Source organism: Saimiri boliviensis, chromosome 9, assembly GCF_048565385.1.
Source record: "Saimiri boliviensis isolate mSaiBol1 chromosome 9, mSaiBol1.pri, whole genome shotgun sequence".
NCBI classification, from domain to species: Eukaryota; Metazoa; Chordata; class Mammalia; order Primates; family Cebidae; genus Saimiri; species Saimiri boliviensis.
In genome coordinates, this window is record NC_133457.1 from 74407363 (window position 1) to 74434662 (window position 27300).

General features: G+C 50.0%; 2 protein-coding genes across 2 annotated transcripts; one reads left to right on the plus strand and one right to left on the minus strand.

Annotated features, from left to right (window-relative positions):
• The first annotated feature begins 259 nt into the window (after positions 1-259).
• THBD (thrombomodulin) lies at positions 260-6320 on the plus strand. The gene has a single exon (XM_003942935.4). It carries the CDS (start codon positions 377-379, stop codon positions 2267-2269), a length of 1893 nt encoding a protein of 630 aa, XP_003942984.3. The 5' UTR covers positions 260-376; the 3' UTR covers positions 2270-6320.
• A 95-nt stretch (positions 6321-6415) lies between these two features.
• SSTR4 (somatostatin receptor 4) lies at positions 6416-14798 on the minus strand. The gene has a single exon (XM_003942936.4). The coding sequence runs from the start codon at positions 14627-14629 to the stop codon at positions 13463-13465; it is 1167 nt and encodes a 388-aa protein (XP_003942985.1). The 5' UTR covers positions 14630-14798; the 3' UTR covers positions 6416-13462.
• Positions 14799-27300: the final 12502 nt, after the last annotated feature.

Here is a 27300-nt window from a genome sequence, read left to right on the forward strand (position 1 = left end):
GTCTGCAAAGCGGGCTTTCTTTGGAAGTGGCGGCAACGTGTATGAAAAGAAAGGAAGGAGGTCCAAGAGATGAAGGAGGGCTGCACGCGTGGGGGCCAGAGTGGTGGGGGCGGGGACAGTCGTCTGGCTACAGGGGTGCTGGCCTTTCTTGGCGCCTGCCCCTGCCGGCCCCGCCCGAGAACCTCCCTGCGCCAGAGCCGGGTTTACTCATCCCGGCGAGGTGATCCCATGCGCGAGGGCGGGATCAGGGCGGCCAGAGAACCCAGCAATCCGAGTATGCGGCCTCAGCCCTTCCCACCAGGCACTTCCTTCCTTTTCCCGAACGTCCAGGGAGGGAGGGCCGCGCACTTATAAACTCGAGCCCGGGCCGATCCGCATGTCAGAGGCTGTCTCGCAGGGGCCGCGCGCCGCGGCCAGAAGCGTCTGGACTGAGACGGACCGGAGAGGCTGTAGCCAGCGGCGTCCTGCGCCCCTCTGCTCCGGCACGACCCCATCTCAGTGCCTGCGCTTTCCCCGGCGCCTGCACACGGAGCGCCTGGGTAACATGCTCGGGGCCGGACTCCTTGGCGTGTTGGCTCTGGCCAGTCTGGGGCTCTCCGCACCCGCAGAGCCGCAGCCCAGTGGCAGCCAGTGCGTCGAGCACGATTGCTTCGCGCTCTACCCCGGCCCCACGACCTTCTTCGCTGCCAGCCAGATCTGCGTTAGACTGCAGGGCCACCTAATGACAGTGCGCTCCTCAGTGGCTGCCGATGTCATTTCCTTGCTACTGAGCGGCGACGGCGACGTTGGTTCGCGTCTCTGGATCGGCCTGCAGCTGCCACCAGGCTGCGGCGACCCCGAGAGCCTCGGGCCCCTGCGCGGCTTCCAGTGGGTTACGGGAGACAACCACACCAGCTACAGCAGATGGGCGGAGCTCGACCTCAATGGGGCTCCCCCCTGCGGCCCGTTGTGCGTCGCGGTCTCTGCTGCTGGGGCCCCTGTCCCCGGCGAGCCGGTCTGGGAGGAGCAGCCTTGCGATGCGGAGGCCGATGGCTTCCTCTGCGAGTTCCACTTCCCAGCCACCTGCAGGCCCCTGGTGGTGGAGCCCGGCACCGCGGCTGCCGCCGTCCGGATCACCTATGGCACCCCATTCGCGGCCCGCGGAGCGGACTTTCAGGCGCTGCCGGTGGGCAGCTCCGCCGAGGTGGCGTCCCTCGGCTTGGAGCTGACGTGCGCCGCGCCGCCTGGGGAGGTCCAGGGACACTGGACTAGGGATGCGCCCGGCGCTTGGAACTGCAGCGTGGAGAACGGCGGCTGCGAGCACGCGTGCAATGAGAGCGCTGGGGTGCCCCACTGCCTCTGCCCAGCCGGCGCCGCCCTGCAGGCGGACGGGCGCTCCTGCGCCGCACCCGCGAACCAGTCCTGCGAAGACCTCTGCGAGCACTTCTGTGTTCGAAACCCCAACAAGCCGGGCTCCTATACGTGCATGTGCGAGACCGGCTACCAGCTGGCAGACGACCTGCACCGGTGCGTGGACGTGGATGACTGCGTGCAGGTGTCCAAGCCGTGCTCGCAGCGCTGTGTCAACACTCAGGGTGGCTTCGAATGCCACTGCTACGCTGGCTACGACCTGGTGGACGGCGAGTGCGTGGAGCCCGTGGACCCGTGCTTCGGAACCAACTGCGAGTACCAGTGCCAGCCCTTAGGCCAAACTAGCTACCGCTGCATCTGCGCCGAAGGCTTCGCGCCCGTGCCCCAGGAGCCGCACAGGTGCCAGATGTTTTGCAACCAGACTGCCTGTCCAGCCGACTGCGACCCCAACACCAAGTCTAACTGTGAGTGTCCTGAAGGCTACATCTTGGACGAAGGTTTCATGTGCACCGACATCGACGAGTGCGAAAACGGCGGCTTCTGCTCCGGGGAGTGCCGCAACCTCCCCGGTACCTACGAGTGCGTCTGCGGGCCCGACTCGGCCCTTACCGTCCAGATTGGCACCGACTGTGACACCGACAAGGTGGACCGAGGCGACGACGGCTCTGGAGAGCCTCCCGTCAGCTCGGCGCCGGGCTCCACCCCCAATCCCCCGGCCTCTGGGCGCGTGCATTCGGGCGTGCTCATAGGCATCTCCATCGCGAGCCTGTCCCTGGTGGTGGCGCTTTTGGCTCTCCTCCGCCACCTGCGCAAGAAGCAGGGCGCCACCAGGGCCAAGATGGAGTACAAGTGCGCGGCCCCCTCCAAGGAGGTAGTGCTGCAGCACGTGCGGACCGAGCAGACGCCGCAGGGACTCTGAGCGACCTCCTTCCAGGAGCCAGGCTTTGGCGTGGCCTTTCTCTCGCTCCTGTGCCTCCTCACCCTCAGCTGTACTCCACCGCTACCCAGAGCACCTTAGCTGGATGACAGCTGGAGAAGGCTCGCCCCGCCCCCACCACGCTGTGTTCTCTGATTCCGTGCCTAAATGGGGAGGGGGTGATTAGAGGGAGGAGAATGAACCTCAGCCTCTTCCATGACGTCACTGGACCACTGGGCAGAGATGACGATTTTACGACGAAGACAAAGACTGCGAAGGGTCCCAGCTCCTCACCACTGGGCGCAGGAGGGTGAGCGTTATTGGTTGGCGGCCCTTTGGGCAGATCTTGACCTCGTGGGCTAGGGATGGGCAAAATATTTATTTTTTTTAAGTATTTAGGCTTTTGTTTGTTTCCTTTGTTCCTACTTGTATGTCTCCAGTATCCACTTTGCCCACCTCTCCCGTCTCTCTACAAACTCCCACTTGCCATGTGGCAGATAAACTATCTTAGTGAATTCTTTGTCCTAGCCCTCTCACATTTATGAAGCAAGCCCCATCTATTCGCCATTCTTCCTAGTTTTCTCCTCTCAGGAACTGGGCCAGCTCACCTGAGTCGCCCTACCTGTGGCATCCTACCTGTGCCTGACCCTACTTCTTTTGCCCTTAGCTGTCTGCTCAGACAGAACTCCTACATGAAACAGAAACAAAAATGCTAAAAATAACAGTGACCGTTTGCTTTTTCACCAGATTTCCTAATTTATCCTGAAATTTCAGGTTCTCAGTGCAAAATAATTTTAAACAAAGGTTGAGCTATAAAATGCATTAAATTAATGTTGCTGGACTGTCACAGAAATTACACCCAAGGAGATTTTTATCTTTGTTTTTTTGAACAGTGAGCCTGAACTTTGTGGTTGCTTTGATTTGTACTGAAAATTGTAATTGTTGCTAATTTTCTTATGTAGTTTCTTTTTTTGTTATTATTACTTACTTTTGACAGTGTTGAAAATGTTCTGAAGGTTGCTCTGGATTGAGAGAAGAGACAGGCACCTTCCAGGTGACAGTTTAAGAAAGTTTTGAGCTTCGTGATTCATGCCAGTTGGTAATTGTCTCTCACTGTTCTTGTCACTGGTAGACCTAAATAAAAACCAGCTTTACTGGTCTTATGGAAGCGAGCTTGGGAATAGATCCTGGAGGATGCCCAATTAGAGCTTAGCCTTAATCAGGTCCTCAGAGAATTTCTGCCATTTCAGAGGGGCCTTTTGAAATGTGGCCCCTGAACAAGAATTGGAAGCTGCCCGTGGGAGCTGGTTAGAGATGCAGAATCCTAGGCCCCACCCCATCCAGTTCATGAGAATTTATATTTAACAAGATCAGCAGGGGATGGGTCTGCTCAGTAATTTGAGGTCAATGGTTCCAGACTGCTTCCGATTTTCTGGAATACATTAAATATGGATCAGTTATAAGTAGCAGGCCAAGTCTAGGCCCTTATTTTCAAGAAACTGAGGAATTTTTATTGTATAGATTTGCTCTCTGGTAGAAAAGACTAGGTACACATATCTAGACACTGCCACACAGGATCTGCAAGGCCTTTGGTTCAACTAAGCTAGGAATGAAATCCTGCTTCAGTGTATGGAAAAAAATGTATCATAGAAACGTATCTTTTCTAAGACAAAGATTTTCATCTTCTATTTTGTAAACTCTACATGTTTGTACATAGTTATTTATTTGTTGGAGATAAACTAGAACACAGGCAAAACCCTTGCTTATGACATCACTTGTACAAAATAAAGAAATTACAATGTGCTATCTGGTTGTGTGTCTGTTCACTTGTCCTCCCCTCGTTTCCTCATTTTAAACCATGCAAATGCTGTGGAGATGCATGAAGGGCTGCCCTGCACCCCAGCACTCCTGTTGTCTGATGATGGCACCCTCTCTGATTTTCAAAGCTCTTTCCGGAGGCTATTATTTTCACTGTAGAATGACTTTATGCTATCTCCGTATGCACAAATATTTATTTATTTCCTTCTGTAACCATAACAACTTCATATATGAGGACTTGTTTTCTGTGCTTTTTAGTACATTACAGGATCATTTGTTGGAATGAATTAAGTAAACCTTTCCTGGGGCATCTGGCGAATCCCAGCTGTGTGTCCTGTGTATGGTTTGGCATTATCTGCTCTGCGAGACATCCAAATTCAATGTAGTCATGCAGGATCTCAGTTGGTGGCTCTAATTCAAGTGTTCATTTCTAAAGGTATGAAATCTTTCCCATCTCTGTTGGAGATTAAAAATATTGCCTTTTTAACGCACACATTTCTTGGGCTCACTTTCCTAGGATGGCAGGGCTGGCTCAATGCAATATGTAGGGCTCGGAAAGAGTTTTTAAAGAAAAAAAGTAAAAGAAAGTAAAGCCCAGGCAAACATTCAAATGCTGTACATGTCTAGATAATGCCGAATTTGTGAGTTTTAGTTTGAGTGGTTATTGTGAAAACAGGGTTGGAGATTTTGGCATCCATCACAGATGCAGTGATGACTTTGCGTGTGTGTGTGTGTGTGTGTGTGTGTGTGTGTGTGTGTGTGCGTGCTGGGGCAGCTGCCATGCACAGTGCCCTGTGGAGATAGCAAGCTGAGCCAAGTTCTTCCTAAGGAGTAGACTAAGTCTTTGTGAAGGAAGAGCTACACAAGCAGGACAGGACAGTCGCTGATAAACGGGGCTGGAGACCAGAGGAGACAGTGACACCTTACAATTTGCTCCTGATACCCAGCCTTCTATTTTTCAAGAGGGTCAGCTCCCAGTCACTGTCAAATTGACTTGCAAGGGCTCATTGCATTAGGATTTCTTCTTATTCTAGAAGAGGGGCATCTTCTTAAGGGACACTGGAAGACCAAAGCACACTTTCAAAACCCAGAGGCAAAATCTCTTCATGTCCTGAGCAAAAACCTGGGACATTAGTTGTTTGGGGCCCTGAGCTTCCCTGCCCGCCTCACTTCCTGCTGCCTGAGGGATCAATGGTTCTGTTTACAGGTCTCATCTGAACTTGAGATTCTCAAAACAGCTAAATAGCCGCAGTGCCTCTCAGAGAAAGACACCAGGACCACATAAACACATCACATCAGTTAGCTTTAAAAACTATCCCCCCGCATGTACAATCAGTGTAGACTTTATGAAACCAGAGCCATGGGATCAGCCTGTGCAGTCTCTGCTTTCTGTTCACATCATCGGACATCCAGGTCCAAGAGAGACTCCCGGAGATCAGTTGCTGTGATATTTCACAGCATGAGAGGCCAGGGCAAGAGGGCCAAGGTAGTATTTCTGGATAAGCCAGCATTCGAGTATTCTTTTGTTTATGTTTTCTAGTCTTTGGTTATAAAGTAAACGGAATTCAATGTTTAAGTCAAATGGCTTGTTATTTTTCTCCAGTCCTCACCTCTTTTCTTGAATTGGTCCAGCAGTTGTTTACTGAGCACTTACTCTGTGCCTTTCATGGTGATAGGCACAATGAGAAGCTGCTGCCATATAAGATAAACTGTGGCAGGGGAGAAAGATATGAAACAACTGATCACCCCCAAATTGTACTTCACTTAGAAACAGTGATAAGTACAGGGGAAGACAAGCACAGCATACTCTGAAATGGCACGAGAGGCAGACAGGATTTAGGGTGAACGACTGGAGGGCTCTTCCTGGACAAGATGACACAACAGCAGACCTGAAGGGGAAGGAGGGGTTTGTCAAATGCAGACCGGAGAGGGAGCAGTCCAGGCCGGAAGGACTGTTCAGGAGACGGCGCTGCACCGGGAAGAGCCCTGGTTAAGCGTACTGGGCATAGTGAACTAGGTGCTGCTGGCTGCAAGGGAGGCCGAGAGGTGGAGAGACACAGGCAGCAGGAGAGAACTGTAGGGGTTGGAGGTCAAAGACACTGAAAGGAAGACTTGGAAAGAATGTCATTGAAAAATGTTCTAGGTACAAATGGGGGCACTCAAGGAGTTCTGACAAGAGCATGCGGGGATTCGATTTATGTACTGCATTGTTTGGGAAGATGATAACTAGTTCTAGACATATTTACATGTCCCCTGGGGCAGAAACTGCACAGTTTCTGCAGTAAGCACCCCACAGGACTAACACGTGGTGTGGGCAGCATACCACCTGGATGTGATCCCAGCCTGACACCTGCTGGTTACATGGCCGTGGGCACCACGTCACCCTTTGAAGACTGTGAGAGGGTGCAAGCAGAGCTACCTCTCAACATTTTCAAAGAGATTAGATGAGGCAGTCAGCTCAGTTTTTGGCCCATAGTAGTTGCCCAATCACTGTGCCAATGAACTGGTACAGGCATAAATGAGTACAGAAAAAAGCTGTGTTGCAATCGTGAGTGTCTTAGGGGTAAACTCAAGTTTTCGTAAAGTGAAAACTTTCATCAAGGGAAGACGCAGCCACTTGGAAGTGATGTTGTTAGTGCTGGAGGAACTATAGTGTTGGATTTGCAGGCATCCATCATAGCTTAAATAGGGAGACTTTTGTACCAGGTGAGAAGTGACCTTTAAACTCAGTCACTGTAAAATCCAACTTCGAAGGCTCCAGTCTGTTTTCCCTACTCACAAGGCCTAGTCAAGCACAGGGGGCAGAGACTCCGTCCGCTGGTCTCTCAGGGAGGCTCAGAGGAGAAAGAACGTGCTCCAGACTGCTCTGAACCATTAGGGCCCAAAGGAGAAAGAAACACAGTTCTGGCCCCCGCAGAGCCAGGCCTCCCATCGGGGGCTATGCGGGGAGGTTCCTGGCTTGACAGTCCTTTGAGTGACAGTATGGTTGTGGATGGGACCAGGGGACAGAAGAGCCTCACCTTTTACCTTCTGGAGACACCTTCTGTTCTCTGCTAATGCAATTCCTTCTTATATCATCTTTTCAAGGAAAACTGAGGTTGCAAAGAATACATGCAAACACATTTTCTTCATGGTTATAGCTCAGTGGGGGGTACCCAAAATACATCACCTGACCTTTAGAGGCATTTCTTCACAAAACAATATAGGCAACACCCAATTTTTTCTTCTTTCTTTCTTTTCCAGAATGAATGCCCTGGGTTCACTGCTATCTCTTTTTGTTTTGAGTGTTCCTTTCCTTTTTTTTTTTTTTTTTTTTTTTTGGTTATCAGGTTCAGATATAGACAAACAACTGATTTCCTCTCACAAGAGAAACTCAATATTGTTTTAACATGAGACTCTAACAGAATCGAAATCGTTTTCAGAGTGTTTTGAAAGTGTGATTGTGAAAGACGAAAGAACCCTGGGGATGGGTTAATTCAAGGTCACGCCCAATGGAGGCAGTGCAAAACACACAGACAGCAGAGGGTTTCAGGGATCCAATGAGAAGCATTAAGAGTCAAAGCTGGGGTCCGTGACAATTATGCCACCTGGGCCACAGGCCAGATGTTTTTCTGAATCTCTTCCTGATGAAAATCTTCTGTTAAAATAGGAAATTTTATACAGATCTTATCCTGAGACAAAACTCACTTATCTTCTGCATATTCAATGCCTGGCAACACAGCCTCCGTAACTGCCTGTCTCAAAGCTTTCTGGTTTCTTGCTGATGCTGTCCCTAAATGCGAACTCACCCCACTGTTGCCCAGTGAACCTGTGTTCGACTTGGTAAGGCGGAGAGGGGCTTTTCAACATTCTCCCTAATTCCTCCCCTTTTCCCTCTGACTCCTGCCTTACTTTGATTTAATTCCTTTGAGAATATGGAATTAAATTTTCCAGGAACTCTTTGGAGATCCAAAGCCTTATTCACTGTTCCCCTCTTTTTTAACGAATCTGTTCTGAAATGCTCATATGATCCCAAATCACCATTTTTAGTAAGTCTTTGCCAGAGTTTGACTGTAGTCTTTCTTCACGTGTTTTCCCCCTCCTCCTAAAAGGTAGCACTGCAGAAACCCAGTGGTAGTGCCAAGAGAAAGGAAAGTCCGAGGCATGCATGGGGCATTCCCGGTTTCACTGTTTAATTTGTCTGAAACTCTCCAGAGCACAGGATATGGCCTCACAGGATATGATAAACACGAACCAAAATGAAGAGAGCAACACAAACCCAGCGGCAAGCTGCCTGGAGGCAGCAACAAATGGAAATGGTGGTTTTCGGGAGGCGCTGGGTCTGGAGGAACAGTCTGCTGTCTTTGACTGGAAGAGAGCTGGGAGTGGAACCCATACTCTTTCTCCAGTACTTGGAGTGAAGGATCACGAAGTCATTATGGAATTAGCAGCTTGCCCAGGAACATACTCAACCCTATAGTTTGTCCAGATGGTGTCTGGAGTCCGGGACACTTCTTTTCACATCCAGAGGGTCGAGAGGGTGGCAGCTTCCTATGTAAATTGGTTGAGGTCTCTTAGTCTGGGGGGAGGAGCTCAAGAAATGGTATAATCAGGTGGCCTTCCTGGGACCACCAGATGGGACAGCACCATCTCCAATTCTGTATGCCCTCAGGTCCTCCCATGCTATCTGTGTCTTGTAAAGATTTCTTTACCGTAGAGTGCTTATTTAGGTTTAGAACTGCACCCTCGTTTCCATGCTTAGCCACAAATCACAGCCACCAAGAGTGAAGTAGATGGTGATCAAAACAGTCCCTATCATGCTTGGGGCAACAGCTACTCAAATGTAAAAATGTGCATGTCAAAATTCATAGAACTGTACAGCTAAAAAGAGAACACTCTAACATGAGTAAATTATGCTTCAATTAAGAACAGATTAAAAAGAAATTACAGCCTCCTCAGAATACTAATGAAGGCCAGATTTTTAAAAAAATGAAAAAAAAAAGGACACCCAACTCTGCACCAACTCCCTCTTCTCCCTTCTGTGTCATGAAGCAGTCACCATCTGAATGGCGAGCTTCCTCCCCGGGGCCAGGAATGCAGCCCCTGTGCGTCACTGCACACCCGCAGGTGGGTAACGTGGCTCTGCCCTCCCCACAGTCATGCAGCTGTCCCCGGGCCACTGTGGGCTGGAAGTGGGAGAGCTGGGACTCACCCGCCCGGTCTGTGTGCCTCTCAGTCTGTTCTCTCTCTCCATTTGCAACGTGTCCACACTGGGTGAGTGCTGACCTTAGGCGGCCTCACTCTCCAGGCAGAGATAGAGGCCCAGGAATCCAGTCAGTTCAAGTCCTATGTGGCAGCAGGTGGATGCGCATGCTGTCTGTTGACAATAGGAAGCCACATGTTTTCATGTGTAGAAAGTTCATACTCCCATTCTAGGCAACACTGTTGATGACCTTGGATTTTTTTTTTTTACATTGTTTCTCCCCCATTCCAGAAAGTGCCCCGACTGTTAGACACTCAAGTCAATTCTGTCACAGGATTCAGGACCCTGCCTTTCAGTTGATACGAAGCTGATGAAAGTTGGAAAGAAGGACATGATCATGCTGCCAGCCCCTCCCTGAAGATGGAGGCGCGCGAGCCTCAATTTCACAAGGACCCCAGAGCTTTTGATGGGCTTCTCTTACCAGGCAGACCCAAGCCTCTCATTAGAGCCTGCCACCCACTGACACATGGCTCTTAGGGCAAAGTCCTCATCTTTGAGGTGGCATCGAAGATGTTGGGCTCCTGCTTAAATGCCTGCCGGCGCCTCACACATCCCTGCGGTCTGTGTTCTGGTCACACTGAGCCCTTCCATGCCCCTGTTACTACTCTGCTTTGTTATTGCATGCCTTTGCACATGCTGCTCTCGCTGCTTACAGCCTGCAGGAACACGCCGTGCCCCGCCACTCCCTCTCCTAGTTAATGCATAGATATCCTTCAGAGGAGGTCATCTCCAGCCACTTTCCTGGGGAAAGCCTGCTCTGAGTCAAGGGCAGCTTCTTTTATCGTCATCTCTTAGAAAGCAGATTCCTTTACTGTAGAGTGCTTACTTAGATTTAGAACTGCACCCTCATTTCTGTGCTTATTTGATGAATACCTGTCTTTTGCCACTAGCGTCTGAGCTCCGTGAAGGCAGAAGCTGCCTGTGTAGACTCTCTGTGTTGTCTCAAAACCGGCTGCCCCACCCGACAGAAGCACTCAGTGAACTGTCTGCTTGTATCCCCGATTGCACACAGGTCAGCAGGACGGTTTCCGGGGTGTGCTGCTGGCTGACGGTGTACAACACAGCGGAGCTGTCTCAGAAAACTCAGCCTTAGGAATCTGACATTTGTCCTTAAGGAATCGGAGGCTACACTGTCATCTACTTACGGCAGGAAAATGTGGGAGATAGGAGTGATTCACTACCTCCAACCTCTCAGAGAAAAGTGTCTATGGCCACCTTTGCTAGGATTCACGTCTGGTTTCTGAGGCGGTGCTGCCAAAACGTGGCAGTCGATCCTTTGCATACACCTCTAGCACCTAAGGAATGCCAGCTATGATGTCTTTAACAAAAGTGAAGCCAGGACTTCACAGACAAGTGTGAAAGGCATATGCATCTTTGCTCACAGATCAGAGCAAACTGGGCAATTATACTGTTCAGTGACAGCTTGTCACGTCCAATTACCATCTTCCTGACCATCTGGGAACATGTAACACCTGGCTTGTCGTGGAACAGTAAATCAACGGCAATTTTAAAAGAAAAAGCAAGATCTCTGATGGATGGAGGGATGAGTAAAGGCTGTTTCTACCTTTGGCAGGAAATGTTTTTATTCACATTGATGTCAAAAGCTGCGACTCCTGGTCTTAGCAGGCAGAATGAGATGACCATCAAAGTAAGCCTCCCAAGCAGGTGACAAAGGTCAATGGCTCTCAGGACCTTGGCTGCATGGCTCATGACTTCAATTCACTGCAATCTTCTGCACACAAACTACAAGGGAGGGTTTCACACAACTGGCTGCTACAAAAACCTGGGTTTGATGGAAGTAAAGCTGGCAGCACTGTTGATGGGCTCCAAACGCAGCCCTGACGAGTGCTCAGGGTGCCTTGCTGCTGCCAGGAATTGAAAAGGCCCTGAAGTTGAAGAACAGAGCAGTCAATCGGATCACCCCCCACCCCCACCCCGCCACCACCTGCATGACATGATCGCAGGGTCAAGGGCAGTGTTCACACGCATTTATCAGCAGTGATGGAAAGAGGACTAGGCAGAGAGCGTGCTGCCTCCTACCCTTCCACCGTCTGACTCACGGGTCTCCCCAGCATCTCTGCCAAAACAGAGTTTACAGCTGGGAAGAGCTCAAAACTTGAAACCTCCCTTGGTGCCTATTTCAAGTGCGAAACTGAGGCTTAGAGAGGTTAAACCACTACTCACAAGGTAGCTAAGGCTGAGATTTCCTGCCTCTCAGAGACTTTTCTTTCCATCACCTGAAGCTGCCTCACCTTCAACTTTCATCAGCTACATTAAAAAGGTTGAAGTTTCTAAATAGAATGTGTCTTATTCCGTGCTAACCTGGGCAGCCAAGCACTGGTGTTGCCAAGACTCCTGGTCAGTGCGCCGCCTTGTTTATCAGAGAGTTTGCCCAGTCTGATCACTGGGAGACTAAAGAAAGAACCCCCATCCCCACACACAAGCTGGGAAGAAGCCCTAGGGACCATTGCTAGTGCCGTGAACCCCTCACCTCACTGCTACCACCCTGGGTGGTCCCTGCAGTTCCGTTCAACCACATTTATCATGTGCCCATCCTGGCAGGCATTGTCAGACACTGAGGAACAAAGAAATACTGCAGTTTAAAAACCTCAAAGTAGTTGTGGTTACACGAGACCCACAGTCATGGGACTGACTGACTCCAAACGCCCAAGGTAACCCTGGTGGGTACTGAGAAATCAGGGATGGTTGATGTCTCTGTGTGTGTTCCCTTGTGTTTGCAAGATCACAGGGTTCTGTGACTTAGTTGTGAAACTTCCATTTTATAGTCATGTCTCTAGTTTGTAGTACAGACATGGCTGTGCATTCTCTGAGTGGTCTTGTGAGGCTGACCGCTCAAAATAGTGTAGGGTGTTGCCCTTTGGCTGTGTCTCCCCCTCCCCACACCATCTTCCCCATACCATCAGAATGGTCATCCAGAATCAGGCCGGTGGCTAAACCCAGAGATTGTCTCTGCATGTTAAGCCAGGTGGGGCCCCACAAACAGCACGTCGTACATGTTTCTCTGTTGTCACACCAGATGCTAACATAGTGTTGCAAGTTCTCCTTTGCCCCCTCCCCTGCTTTTATCAGAAAGCAGAATTAAAGCTCCTTCCCCTTGGGGAAGAGGATTTATCCTTTGGTTAACACATCAGGCAACAAAGTTACAGCCTTTTATTGTGTTCAGCTTACGTGTTAATATCTAATGTGGCTGATGTTTTACCGAAAGATGACATTCTAAAATACTGGGTGATGAAGCTGCCTCCTCTATGCAAAACCTGAACCGGTTCCCATCCCTCCCTGCTCTCTGCTCTTTCCCCGCCCATGGCTCCCCTCCCACTCGCAGCCACAGTATAAATTGCTGTCTTAATGAGTTCTCATCTTCCCACATCAAAGGATCGGGGACAAAAATTACATCATAGGAGCTAGACGAGGTTTTTCTCTTCTCTGCTTTGTTATTACTGACCTGCTTTTATGCCTTGCAATAAACCCCACGCCATGTCTCTCCAAACCTTTTCTACTCACGGGTAGGCTGCTCCCAGCCCAGGACACCCCAGGGAGACACTTGTGACAGCAAGCAGGTATTTTCCCCAGGTGGGGAGTGAGGGGGAAGAGAGGCAAGTATCCCAGGCTGTTGACATAAGTCTCACTTAGCAACAAGAGCCCAGGAAGAGACACAGAGAACAGGTACTTGCGGGCATCTTCCTTCCTCCTCTTTTCTGTGCAAGCTGTTCTCCCACCACAAGGCAGAGCCTCTGCAGAGAGGAAGGGTGCTACCTGCCTTCACCCTCTTAAGTCCTCTCCAAAGCAGCAGCTGTGACGAGTCACACACAGGGGCCATTCATTTCTCACCACCTCCTGCTTCCCAGCCCTTGAAGAACAGCCAGAGGTTCGGGAATTATGAATATCCTAGCCCGGTTCCCAGGGAGTCCTACCCAAAGCATCCTTCTGAAAGCCAGAGTGCTGGGGAGAGGAAAGCTGCCGCAGACTTCTGACACTCCCCAGCCGGCACATGCGCTGCTGGAAGGAACAGGTGGTGGAGTTTAGGTGAACATCCAGGAGATGCACTTTTCCGGGCTGTAGGAATGATGCCGGCCCCTTGAGAGGTGGCCACGCAGGGCAGGCTGGGGAAGGACTCTTCAGAAGGTGGTGGTCCTGGTGAAGGGAATGCGCTTGCGGCTGGGTTCTGGTTGCAGGGGCTCCTGCTGGCAGGGAAGCGGGGGGCACATGCACCCTGCCCCACCTCTGCTCTTGAGAGCAGTGGCATAGTAGTCCAGGGGCTCCTCCTCAGCCCCGCCAGCACCTTCCAGGAGGCAGCAGCGCAGGCACAGAACTCGCTGGAAGGATCGGCGGAAGTTGTCGGAGAGGAAACCGTAGAGAATGGGGTTGGCGCAGCTGTTGGCATAGCTGAGGATGAGGGACACGTGGTTGACGGTGGCATCAAGGCTGGTCACGAAGAGGTTCAGCAGCTGCACCACATAGAAAGGCATCCAGCAAAGCACAAAGACGGCCACGACCATCAGCACCAGCCTGGTGATCTTCTTCTCAGAGCGCCTGCGCTGCTGCCAGCCAGCGCGCAGGGCCACGGCGCGCATCTTGCCCACGATGAGCAGGTAGCACAGGCCGATGGCCAGCACGGGCAGCAGGAAGCCCAGCAGGAAAGTGTAGACCACGAAGACTGCCGACCAGGCCGGGTGTGGCCAGTGCAGGTTGCAGGCCACGGCCTCGCCGCCACGAGCCGGTCTGGTGTCTGCGAAGATGGCGATGGGGAGAGTGACCAGCAGGGACGCCAGCCACACGCCCAGGTTGATGAGCTTGGCCACACTGGGCCGCCGGTAGGTCGCCGCGCGCAGAGGGTGCACCACGGCTACGTAGCGGTCCACGCTGAGCACGGTGAGACAGAAGACGCTCGTGAACATGTTGAGGCCGTCGACGCTGAGCACCGCGCGGCACAGCACGGAGCCGAAGGGCCAGTGGCGCAGGGCGGCGGACGAGGCCACGAAGGGCACGCTCAGCATGAAGAGCTCGTCGGCGACCGCCAGGTTGAGCAGGTAGATGTTGGTAGCCGTCTTCATCTTGGCGTAGCGAAGGATCACGAAGATGACCAGGGCGTTGCCCACCAGCCCCACCAGGCAAACCAGCGCGTAGATGCACTGGATGGCGACCATGCCCGCCGCCCCAGCGCCCCCGCGCGCGGCTACCACCTCTTCCTCCTCCACCGGGGCGCTGCTGGCGTTGGTTGCCGGGGGCCAGGCAGTGTCCAGCCCTTCCTCGCCCCCAGGGGGCAGCGTCGAGGGGGTGCTCATGTCCAGGGGTGTCGGGCCGGGCTGCGGAGCTCGGAGAAGCGAGCGCTGCGCGAGAGAGCGCGGGCGGCGGGCCCGGGGCGGGGGCTGGCGCGCAGACGCGCGGCTCTTCCCGGCTCCGCTGAAGAGCTGCGGGAACCTCGGAGCGCCCGCCAATCCCCGAGCCGCGCGCACCACCGCTGCGGGCACCCTGCCGGCTCGCACCCCTGGGGCCCGCGCCCCTCGGCGCCCCAGCTCCTGGGTGTAGGCGCCTGGCCTCACCCCGCCCTGGAGTCCTCTCCGGCCCCGTCCCGTTTTCCCACCTCCACCGCCCCCTCCCCGCTGCCAACTCCGCCCCAGGTTCCTAGGTCTCCAGTCCCGCTCCAGGATTACCGGTAGCCCCGCCCCGCCCAGCCCTCCCGGGGTCACCCGCCTGACCTCTTTCCTTTGCGCCTCTATTCAGATCCTGTTTTCCCCATCAGCCCTTTGAGGTCCAGTTCCCGGTTCTGTTATGGGGGACTGAGGCAGCGGGGCTGAAGGTCCTGGAGTCCTTCCTTTGGGTAAAGAGGTGGCCGGCATTGACCAGGGACCACCCGGAAGCTGGGAGCCACTAGCCTTGTACTTGGCGTCCCCTCACCCTGCCCTTTAATCCTGGCCAATGGCTAAGTCCATTTTATAGAGGCAGACCTGAGCCTTCCACTGACGTCTTGGTGAATTCCAGGTCTGTCAGGATGTCCAGTTTTCCCCACCGCTCCCCACTCCTTTCCCCCTCCCCAATCCACCCTGGACAACTGCAGGTGCCGCTGTTACAAGATTACCTTGTAACTTCTATCTCTGAGCAGTTAAGTGGGGCGGGCGCAGGGAATGGAGACAGACAGGTGGAGGCAGAGATGCCACCAAAGAAGGCCAAGCCTGTTGTGTTAGCTCCCTTGGGAAGTGGCAGCAGCTGCAGAAGCGGACTTCTCGAAATCCTCACCCTGCACCCTGGTTCAGTCATTGTTCGCTGGTCTCCATCCCTGGCCTCTGAAATATGCCTGGGGAGGGCAGTGGTCGAGAGGTTGGGAAAGAAGGGAGTTCCAGCCTGGGATTCCCCTTCTCCCTCTAAACTCAAGAGACAGTGACTTCACTCGCCCCTGGCAAGGCACCCAGGAGCAGCTGACAGCTCCAGCCCTAGTCCCGCAGCAACGTCCTGAAGTGGGGATTGGCCTGGGAAAGTTATTCTCAAAGTAGCGCTGACTTTCTGGAGCCTGGTTGTCTTTGGCCCCATCTCCGTGGGGTGGTGGCCCCCTTTAATCTCCAGCCAGCCAGAAAGGCCTTTGGTGGGTCTAGAATTGGCCACCTGGGGTGGTGAAGTCTCAGCTCTCAGCTGGGTGGCTGGGACAGCGATGGAGAGGAGGGAGTCAGGATACAACTGGAGGAAGCCTTTCCAAGGGTGGGGGGTAGGGGAAGCTGCTGACTGCTGTTTATCCAGGCGTTGAATGGGAGCATGGGCCCAGTCAGCACCAGTGCATCCCCATAGCTGACCTCAACAGCTGTTCCCAGAAATAGACGTGTTGGGAGGATGTGGTCTAGCACTCCTCCACTCCATAGGTTGGTCTGTCCTTTCCTCTTTGTCCCTAAGAGAGAATCCCTTCCCGCAGAAAGAGGAAGGCGATGACACCTTTGTCACTCTACATGGCACCATCCTTTGGTGGAAGGGAACAAGGGCAAACTCAGATTTAGGAGGGAAGAGGAATATAGGAGCTTTTCTCTTTCATCTCGGTCTTGGGAAGACCCTTAGGTGGCTTCTCTGCAGACAGCCCCTCCAGGGCCCAGTGTGGAGGTGCTGGAGGCGGTCTTGTCCTTTTAGTCTCTTCTCTTCTGCTGTCCTCTCTGCCCATTGAACACTCAGCCCCTTCCCTTTCCTGAGAAAGTATTTCTTCTTCTCCTGACTCAGGTGTGAGTCCCTGGAATCTTTCCTGTGTCTACTTTAGGTTTTTCTCCTAAAGTTTCCCAATTCTGCCCTCCTCTCCCCATGCACATGGGTATGCCTCCAAGCATAGTAAGCTGGCATCTAAGAAGAGAAGCACGCGCGACTGTCCCCGTGGTTATTAGCCCTATGTGGTACACAGCTAGTGCTTCCAGGAACTCACTTCTCTGTGCTCTAGGGCCCCTCTGCAGCATGGGGGCCTCAACCTCAATCCAGAGCTTTCCAGGACAGGCTGCATGCTGGGATTACCTGAAAGCCTCACACATGGATATCTGGGCTCTGTCTTCAGGGACTCTGACTTATTCATCTGGAGTGGTGCCCAGGTATCTGTATATTTTGAAGGGTCCCTGGTACTTCTAAAGTGCAAGGATGCAACATTTAATTCGATGGAGAGACAGAGAGGCAGCAGCCTGGGGACCAATTATGATGTACAGATATTACTGTGCCTTAAGAAGCTCCAGCAGAAGAGGTCAGGAGAAACATCAGGAAAGCCAAAAAGAGCCCCCAGCTCCGAGGCTGGAAGCTGGAGACTGCTGAAGGGTGGCCTGGGGATCCCGGGACAGAAGAGGCTGGGGTAGTGGGGTGCCCATAGCTGTTCTTGCCCAGGACACTAAAGAAGCACCGGAACAGGACGGCAACCACTACCTTTCTCCCACAGGAGAGGAGGCCTAAGAAATGTTCACACTGAGTTAAAACACAGGAAAACAAAGTCTGTTTTTGAGATGCTTTTTAGCACACCCAGCTCATCCTTTTGCCCAGGACACACTGGGGCCTGTTCCTTATCTGCTGATTAAATTCTAGCATCAGACCCAAGTGACTGTCCTGCACATTGTCGAGAGTGGCATGGAGCCAAAGATAGGCTAAGTGTAAGGGACCTGCTCCTCCGGGTGCTGAAAGTACTGCCTGCAGGCCCAGCTGGGCCCTGTGCAGCTTCCAGCCCAGTGATGAGATGGTGAACCAGGGGCCTCTCAGCACATCTCAAAGCCAGAAGCAGCAGCTCCTTTGTTAAAGATGTGAATAACTCGCCTCCCATCTCCATACTTCAAAACTGCTGCTCAAGCTTGGAGGTACCTGCAACCTCAAACAAGCTTTCAGCGCCTCTGGCCCACAGGTCACAGCTTTCCCTGCAAATCACAGTGTGCCAGGAGGAGTCTTGGCTCTCAGCAGAATGACAACAGTCCCTGAGAGCCAATTCTGTCACTTGCTGGTGTGGAAAATAATCTGAAGTGCTCTCAGCAGCTCAGAATGGCTTTGAGCAGTTCTGCCACTGAGCATATTAAAAGCATGATTTACCCAGGGCTAAGTGCAGGACATTGTCTGAAGTCACTTCTGTGGATTGGGCAAGTGTCTTCAAATTTCCACCTGAACTCCAGGGACATCCTAGACATTGCAATGACAGAGCCCCCAGCTCTACCTCAAAGACTCAACTGTTGCACCAAATATCAAGGTGAGGACTTCCGTAAAATTTCATCAAATGATTTTTTTTTTTCAAGAAATGGAACCCAAAATCATATGAGATTAAAAAAAAAAAGAAAGAAAGAAAGTCAGCCAGAGAAAGGCACAGGTCTGGGATAGGTCACATTGGTCCAATCCTTACAAAGTATCCAAGTTAGGTAGACTCTGCTGTCATCGTCTGCAGCGTATTGGAGTAACTGTGAGCGGCACCTCTTTTCTTTGGTAGCTGTTTCCAGACTGTCTTGGCAACCTGGCCTTATGTCTGTGCATATAGAGAATGAGATGGAAGACGGAAAGCAGGGATTTCAGTTCTGAGCCCTCTTCTTACTGGGGTGTGAGTGTGGGTGGAACCCTTGGAGCAATGCTTCTCAAAACATGGCCCTGCACTGGCAGCATCAGCCTCCCCGGTTAGGAATGTGCATCCTGGCGCCTGCCCAGACCTGCGGGATGGCACATGTAGGGGTGGCGCCCAGCCATCTGTGAGTGAACCTGCCCTGGAGGGACTCGGATGAAGAGTGTAAGAGCCACTGGCTGGGCCCTTCTAGGCCTTGCTTCCTCATCTGGCCACTTCCCGGGGTAGTGAATGAGGATCAGGAAAGAGAATTTTCCACGGATGCTTTCTGAAATCTCTAAACCAGTGCTGGCCACATGGGCTATGTATGCGGCGCTGAAAATATGATGAGTTCAAATAGTCAGGCGCTCTGTCCGATGCACAAGGGATTTCAAACACTGATGATGAACAAAAGAATGCAACATATCCCATTCATGCTTCTTATATTTCTTACATGTTGAGATGATAATGTTTTGGAAATAGAGATAAAATAAAGCATATTATAAAATGAATTTTACTTGTTTCTCTCTTTTCTTTGTAATCGTGGCTACTTAAAATTTTAAGTTCTGTTTACACCACACATTCTATTTCTACAGCATTATAGACCTATAGGATATGGCTATTCCCATAGAAATGCTGCCCAAAGTAATAAATGATGCCACTAACAAGCTGGCCCTATGCTGTCAATACAGGAGCCACTGTGTGGACCCAGTGGCTCTTTTAATTTAAGTAAATTGAAGTTAAAAAATTAAATGGACTTTCTTAGCATATGAACTATTTTTCAGGTGCTCTGTGGTCATGTGAGGCTGCGGCTACCAGGCTGGGCAGTGCAGACCTGGAATGCTTTCATCATAATGGAAAGCGGAATCTTCGAGGTTAAGAGCAGAGGGCTGGGCGCGGTGGCTCACGCCCGTAATCCCAGCACTTTGGGAGGCTGAGGCGGATGGATCACGAGGTCAAGAGATCGAGACCATCTTGGTCAACATGGTGAAACCCCGTCTCTACTAAAAATACAAAAAATCAGCTGGGCATGGTGGCGTGTGCCTGTAATCCCAGCTACTCAGGAGGCTGAGGCAGGAGAATTGCCTGAACCCAGGAGGCGGAGGTTGCAGTGAGCCGAGATCGTGCCATTGCACTCCAGCCTGGGTAACAAGAGCGAAACTCCATCTTAAAAAAAAAAAAAAAAAAAAAAAAGAGTAGAACCTTTAGAGCCTGGAGTTCCAGCATGGCTCCTGCTGTCTCAGCCATGGTCGCATACCTTCCAAGCCCCACCACCTCTTCTTCCTTGTGGGCAGATATCTGATTTTTTTTAGGACTGCACTTTAAATGTACTTGTGTGCTCACATTGGTTTTCTCTCTGGAATCTGGGATCACTTCAGGGTGGGCACGTGGCTCAAAGGCTAATGATGAGACATGCGTGGGAATTTGCAGAGGCAACTTCTAGGACAGGTTTGACTTTTGCAGCCACCTTGTGACTATGAGGCGAGAAGCTTGTCCAGTGTGACAGCCGATCCCCTGAAGATGGCAAGGAAGACAGCAGAAAGGAACCAGTGATCATAGTGAGAGCTGAGAAAACAGGCAACCTGCCAAAAATACTCTCACCACTGGCCTTGGGCAAATTATTGACCTCTTTAAGCCTTGATTTTCTCACCTCTGAGAGATGAACACAAAAGTTGGTATTTCATTGGATGAGATAAGATGCTGATAAGAAGAGCAAACATTTATGCTGCACTTTCTATGTGCTCGACTCTGTTCAAAACAGTTTACTCATTTAACACACATAATATGCTTAGCTTAGGATCCTGAACCTTTTATGTTCTCAAACTTATCCATATAATCATTGTGATTGCAGGAACTAGGCTATTAATTCAGACCTTCTGTTCCTAGACATTTTACTAACAGTGAAAGCAACCTTTCACTCCTCCCACCACCCGACAAGGAAAATTACAAGAGCATTTGAAAACGGTTTCGAAACCCAAATGTTCTCACAATTGAATGACACAGGAATCAATACTTACAAAACTCTCTGCCTTTTCAATGTTCAGAGTATAATGCATATTTTTAAAAATAGACTCAATAAATGTTCTTGCAAATCTATTTGGAAGCTAAAAGAGCCCATTATAAGAGTGGTTCTAGATGGATTCCAAACTTCTCATTTAGAAATTGGGTTTTTGTTATGTCAGTACACCATGCTCTCTACCTGTTATTCTTTCCTGCACAGTCAATTGCTTAATCCTGTGCCAAGGACCATGAAGGGTTGAAGATTTACTCTACTTGAGAATGAACCAGGCAGCCTCCCACAATTTCATGGACTCTGGCAAAAGACAGGACGACACTCCTTGGTTGGAGACCTAGGGTTTCATTACTTAGGGCCCAGCAGTCAGCATGGGCACCATTTCCCCTTACCCCTCCTCCCACTCCCACAGCTCATGGTACAGGGGTGGGTCCACATGGACACTGCACAGAACTGAGGAACCCTGCATTTAAGAAGTCTTAATTTTACAAGGGGCTGATAGCAAACTTCCCCGACCCTTGTCCCAAAGAGAAATATTGTCTTTGTCATCCTGTTCTGAATACGAATCTTCCCTCTGCAGAAGGAGACATTTCTCCCCATGCTATCTCTCCCCACCTCCCCACCCGCTGCTGTCCCTCCCCTATTTCCCCCCAACAGACCCCAGTGTGTGATGCTCTCCTTGCTGTGTCCATGTGTTCTCATTGTTCAACACCCGCCTATGAGTAAGAACATGCGGTGTTTGATTTTCTGCTCTTGTGTCAGTTTGCTGAGAATGATGGTTTCCAGGTTCATCCATGTCCCTACAAAGGACACAAACTCATCATTTTTGATGGCTGCATAATATTCCATGGTGTATATGTGCCACATTTTCCCTATCCAGTCTATCATTGATGATGTCAAGCTAAAATTAATTATTTGCTGAGTGACTGATTTGACTCATCTTGCAGAGACCCAGGAATAGCTCAAGTGTTGTTCTTTTAGGCCTCTGGTTCTCACATTGTGATCCTTAGGCCAGGAGCCTCAGCGTTCTCTTGGGTCGGCCTAGAAAATGCACATTCTGAGCCCTACCCACCATGTTCTGAATCATATACGCTGGGGTCACAGGAATCTGCACCTAGCAAGCCCTCCAGAGGATTCTGCTGGTATTCCAGTTTGAGAACCAGTGCTCCTGACTTTGGTTGGCAGTTGGTGTCTGTCTGAAGAGGGTTTCCACTGCCCCCAGGCATGTTCCTTATCTCACTGCTGTCCCCTGGGATGGAAACTCGACATGCCCTCTTTCCCTTCCTACTGGCACCAACGGTACCAGCGCAAACCTCACAATCTCCACGCCCACATTTCTTTGGCATCCACCTGTCACCATCTTTGGAGGAGTCAAGTGAAGTTCTTCATCTTTTATGGGACAGAGATGTTTCCTAAAGTCAGAGTAACGTTCTCTGTCAATGCAAGATAAAATGACTGGGAATTTCACTTTTGAAAATAGGTACATTAAAGTGAAAAATAGTAACCGTTCTGGTGGAGAGACCTGGTGAGCAACACTTTAAACCAGGTGACGATAGCTGAAATCAGCAACATTGGAACAAACCTGCATCACGTAACAGCGGATGGGATGCTCTGACAGGAGCACCCAGTCCTGTTTGCAGTATCACTGCCCCAGACGCATGCCTGAATCGATTCTCTTGGGGACGTCGCGGAAACCCAAGCTGAGGGGTGTTCTACAAAATAAATGACCTCTACTCTTCAGAATCATGTAGGTCAAGGAACAGGAGCTGAGCAAAAGGGAGAGAGCCTAGGAAGGTCCTAGTCAGAACAACTGGCAGCATTCAGAAGTGGCCTGCGGCTTTCACAGCGGCACCGTGCAGCGTGAAATTTCCTGATTTTGATTATTGTGCTGTGGATGCCCTCGTTCTTGAGAAACGCCAACTGAAATATTCAGAGAGTAAGTTTACAGGCTGTCTGTAACTTACTCTCAAGTATTTTAGACAGAAGTAGAATCACATAAGGGAAAATGTAAACAAGTGAATTTGAGAAAGGGGTATGTGAAAGTCTTTGCACTCTTGTTACAATGTTTCTGTGGACTTTATAAAAGTGCGTATAGACATATATGAAGAATATTGACGTTACTAACATAATTATTTTCTAGTAGTGAGATGATGGGTGGTATTTCTTTTAAAAAGATCTGCTTTCCCCAAATATTCTGTAACAAGCATGAACTATACCTGAAATCAGAACAGAAAAAAAAAAATGAAATGATAAAGTCGATTATTTCTTTTCATACATACTTCAGTGTAGCACATTGAAACTGAGATCTGAGAGACCAAAAGAGATGCCCTTTATCAATAAGGTGGACCCTAATGTTAAGGAAACAGAAAAATTACTTACGTGTGGAGCAACTCCTTAAATTCCTGGCGCTATAAGAAAAGCACACTCTTGCTAAACTCCCTAACAATAGGAGCTATCAGGCAAATTCCTACCTCTGATTTACAACCCAGAACACCACAACTCTGATTGGACAGAGGACCTTAGAAACATTCTTTTCTGATAAGCAGCTGAAGACGATTCAGTTCCAGCCACTTATGAATACCGTGCACACATTCACACATTGTGTCCTGCAGTTCACTTTTTCATGGAAACAGCTACATTCCACCTTGTTTTGGTGCTGAAACCCCACCCCAAAGTGAACATGGAATGCATGTTAATACATCTGTGGCCACCATGCGTATGCTCACCTACCCCCTTGACATGTATAGCTCTTCCCCAAAACCCTCTGAATACGTGTAACTCTATTGTATGAGACAGGCCCTATGAGACATAAAATCTAGTCTGCCCTTTCCCTGTTCGAAGAGACAGAACCATTGGCATATGCTGGAGACGGTCTCTTCCTGGTTTGCACACTTACATGGCCAGTGGAACTGATATAAGTCCATGACCAAGGCACAGGGCAAGTCAATCCGCCAAGATGCCAGGTCACAACAGAGAAGACCGAATCCTAGTGCCTGATCTAGAAGATGGGAGGGAACATTAACTCCGTGTCTCCGAGGAGTTTGGGATTAGGGATGTATTAATGGTTTTGGGAGTGGGCTGCAGTGTGGAGATGGTTGGTCGGCTGACAAGCGCAGGATGAAGTCTTGGGATGGGGAGATGATGAAACTGTTTTTCTTGCTGATCCTGATCCTTTTCCTCTTGGGGGTCTTCAAACTGGCTGGTTGTATTGTCTTTTAGACCGATTGACAGTCTCATGGATTCTATATTAACCCCTGTGATCTGCACAGACACTCCAGATGAGTTCCTGGAAAATCTAAAGCCTGTGCCACTGGGGTTCCTCCTCCACATGCCATGACCCATCCTCTCCTCTCTCCATCTCCCCACGAAGCCCTCCTGTCACTTTCCCTCAGGGAGACATCGCGTTGGGTGTCAACAGCATCTTTATTTGTGCTAAGTAATAAAACTCCCATTGATCAAACCTGCACCCTCAAGGAGATTCATTTATTACTCACCAGGCAAACAAACTTGGATTGTTTTGGGGGTAACAGTAGTGTCTAATCCACGTGTACAATTGGCATGTTCCAGTAGAGTTAGACCATCAGAAAGATGTTCTCTCTTCTGTCAGGCAGGGTGCTTTCTCCTCTGTCCTGCCATGGGTGAGGCTGCCTGGACGTAGGGGAGGCACTAAATTTCCTTTTCTTTGCCTGCCTCACTGAGTAACTCCTAGGTGTTATGGAGAGGCTTAGCTTTCCTGGTAATTTTAGCATTGTTGCAATGTGCAGACCTGGACAATACTCCAGAGATGCCAAATACACAAGATAATGGCTGTTATTTTAAGGATCTTTCTTCTCTGCAAATACAGTTACTAAGATAATACAGAGGGCCTCACTATTATGGGTGTGGCTTTGGATATGTAAACAGTGCAATACACCAGAGACTCTTGATTAGCTTGAAGTGCTGTGAGCTGAGATCAAGACCTCAGATCTCTGTCAGGGGTGGTAAAAGTGCTCACTTTTCCTTCCGAACAATGGGTGGTGAGCCTAAAGGAAATGCTTCCAGAAAAGCCTACTACTGAGCTAGAACACCCCGTCCTTGCCTTAAAGGGCCACAGTAGAGACCCTCCTGGTCCACATTTGACTTCTCCCATGTACACTTTTTTTGAAATATGTTTACTACTTCTTTGCTAGTTGTTAGAAATAACACACTTTCTTAAAAATACCTGTGGCAAGTTTCTAGAACTCTGTGACCATCTTCAAGAGAAGACTCTCAGTAATGATAGCTACAAACCACACTCTGCTTAATAAACCCGAGATCTTTCTGTTATGACAGACTTGATGTCTAAAACCTTGCTTGGCCCATAGTGTTACCGGAAAGGGGGTCCTGATCCAGACCTTAAGAGAGGGTTCTTGCATCTCATGCAGGAAAGAATTCAAGATGAATTCATAGGGCAAAGTAAAAGCAATTTTATTAGGAAAGTGAAGGCGTTAAGAATGCCTGTTCCATAAGCAGAAGAGCCCTGAAGGCTTCCGGTTGGTTGTTTTTATAGTTATTTCTTAATTATATGCTAAACAAGGGGTGGATCATTCGTGAGTTTTCTTGGAAAGGGGTGGACAATTCCCGGAACTAAGGATTCCTCCCTTTTTAGACCATCTAGGATAACTTCAGACACTGCCATGGCATCTGTAATAAACTGTCATAGCACCGGTGGGAATGTCTTTTACCGTGCTAACACATTATAATTAGCACGTAAGGAGCAGTGAGGACAATCAAAGTTCACTTTTGTTACCATCGTGGTTTTGGTGAACTTTGGCCGGCTTCTTTACCACATGCTGATTTATCATCGAAGTCTATGTGACCTGTATTGCGTGTCAACCTCCTGTCTCACCCCCTGACGATTAACGCCTTAACTTCTTGGGAATGCAGCCCATTGGGTCTCAGCCTTCTGTTACCCAGCCCCTATTCAAGATGGAGTCCCTCTGGTTTGAGTGCCTCTGACAATAGCCCGTCTGTTCACGAAATAACTGTTCAAGTAAATCCTTGCGTGCCTAACTGGCTCCTGTGAGTTGTTCACAGGCCTCAGTTCCTTTCGCAGAGCTGGGGTTCTAGGATTTCATGGAGTAGCAGAGACCTCTGCAGCTTTCTGGGGAATGTATTCTTTCTCTGCAGGTACTTCCCGCAGCCCCGTACGGCATCAGGATGTTCTTCAGGTGCTCCTGGGTAGGAGGGTGCCATGAGGGCTGTGGATAGAATACATGTGGAGTGTGGGACTGCAGGAACCTGTCTCTGAGCATCTGATCATCTGACTGCCATGGTGTGGGTCGGGGGAGGGAGAAGCTTTAGAGTCTAGTGTTTTACTGCAGGTAAAATCTAGCGTTTTTTACTGCAAAATATAAGAATCTTCTTCTTCTTCTTTTAAAAGAGGCAATCCACTGAAATAAGCCTTCCTCAAAAATCAAACATGAAATGCCAGGTGCTTTCTCATCTGTCACAGGCATCGCATGGCTGGCAGTGATCAGGCCTTGGACAATGTGTCCTTCTGCAAATTTCAGTAAACCTCAGTTTTGTGCTTTTTCTCTTGAATCTGACAACCAAGACACGAAGACAACTTTGTCAAAACAACCTGTGCTGATGAATTGCAGGAATTTAAAAAAGATGCAGGCGATTTGTCAAGAGCCCTTGAACAGCATGAAGCCCTTTTACCTGACTCAGCATTGCCTCAGCCAAATCCCTGCACGGCACGACTGTCTCAGCCAGCTCTGGGGACCGACTGTCCTGGCATCACTAGGCAAGGAGGCTCTGCAGCGAGGAGCTGTTTCCTCCATGCAGGCTGCCCCTCGTCACAAGAGGAAGCAGGCTCCAGACCGCAGCGGCTGTGTCTTGTCCCAGAAGGTCTTGCTGGGTGTGTGCACTCACAGGCACTGCGGGGCACTCATGGTGTGGTGCCTGGCTCCCGAGCGCCCCACAGCTCTGGGGGTACCTTTGGTTGTTACCAGGGTAGATGAGGGAGCCAGCTTGCAGGTACCACAATGCTTCAGACCAAGGAAAGTCACCTTCCCAGAGAGACTCCCCAGCTCCCTGCAACGACTGATGTGGACCCACAGTGAGTCCTTTTCTCCTGTCTCCTAGAGAGACTCACTCTGGGTGTCATTTATACTGTAGTCATGCGGTACGGCTCATCCTGGCTCAGCTCTGTTCCCCTTCCCCACCTTCTTCCCTCACTGTCCAGTGAACAAGAACGCTGCCCAGGTTCCGATTCTGATTCTAGAAACCCAGCCCAGAACGCTGACCTTATAAAGACGAGTCCAGCAAAGCCTCCTGCCGGCATGTGTGTGTGTGTGTGTGTGTGTGTGTGTGTGTGTGTGTGCGCGCTGAGAACACCAGGCTAATGGTGTTCAAGGAACAAGTCACTACCCACTTCCCAAGTAGGGGGTTGTCAAACTACCAGATACTTGGTCGAATTTAAATTTCAGATAAACAATAAATAATATTCTAGGATAAATAAGCCCCAAATATTGGATGAGACAATATTTGGAGCTTACTTATTTTTAGTTTATTGCATAAACTAAAACATCACTTCTTATGTGAAACTCAAATTTAATTGGGCATTCTGTGTTTGTATTTGCTAAATCTGACAACTGTACCCCTGTGCTTTTTGAGTCTGTGTCTATTTTGAATTGATGCAGAGCTTAAGAAACCATTTGCAGACACTCAGCTTCTCCTCATGAATAAGAATTACAGTAGTAGTAACAGCAATACCAGCAATAGTAATAGTACTAGTTAAAATTATAGCAGCAGCAGCTGTAGCAATAGTGATCATGGTAACAGCAACAGCAGCAATAGTAATAGTAGTAATAATAGCAGCAGCAGTCGTAGTAATAGCAATAGCAGGCATATTAACAACAGCAGTAATAGTATTAAGTACTTACAGTTGTAGAAGCTAGCAT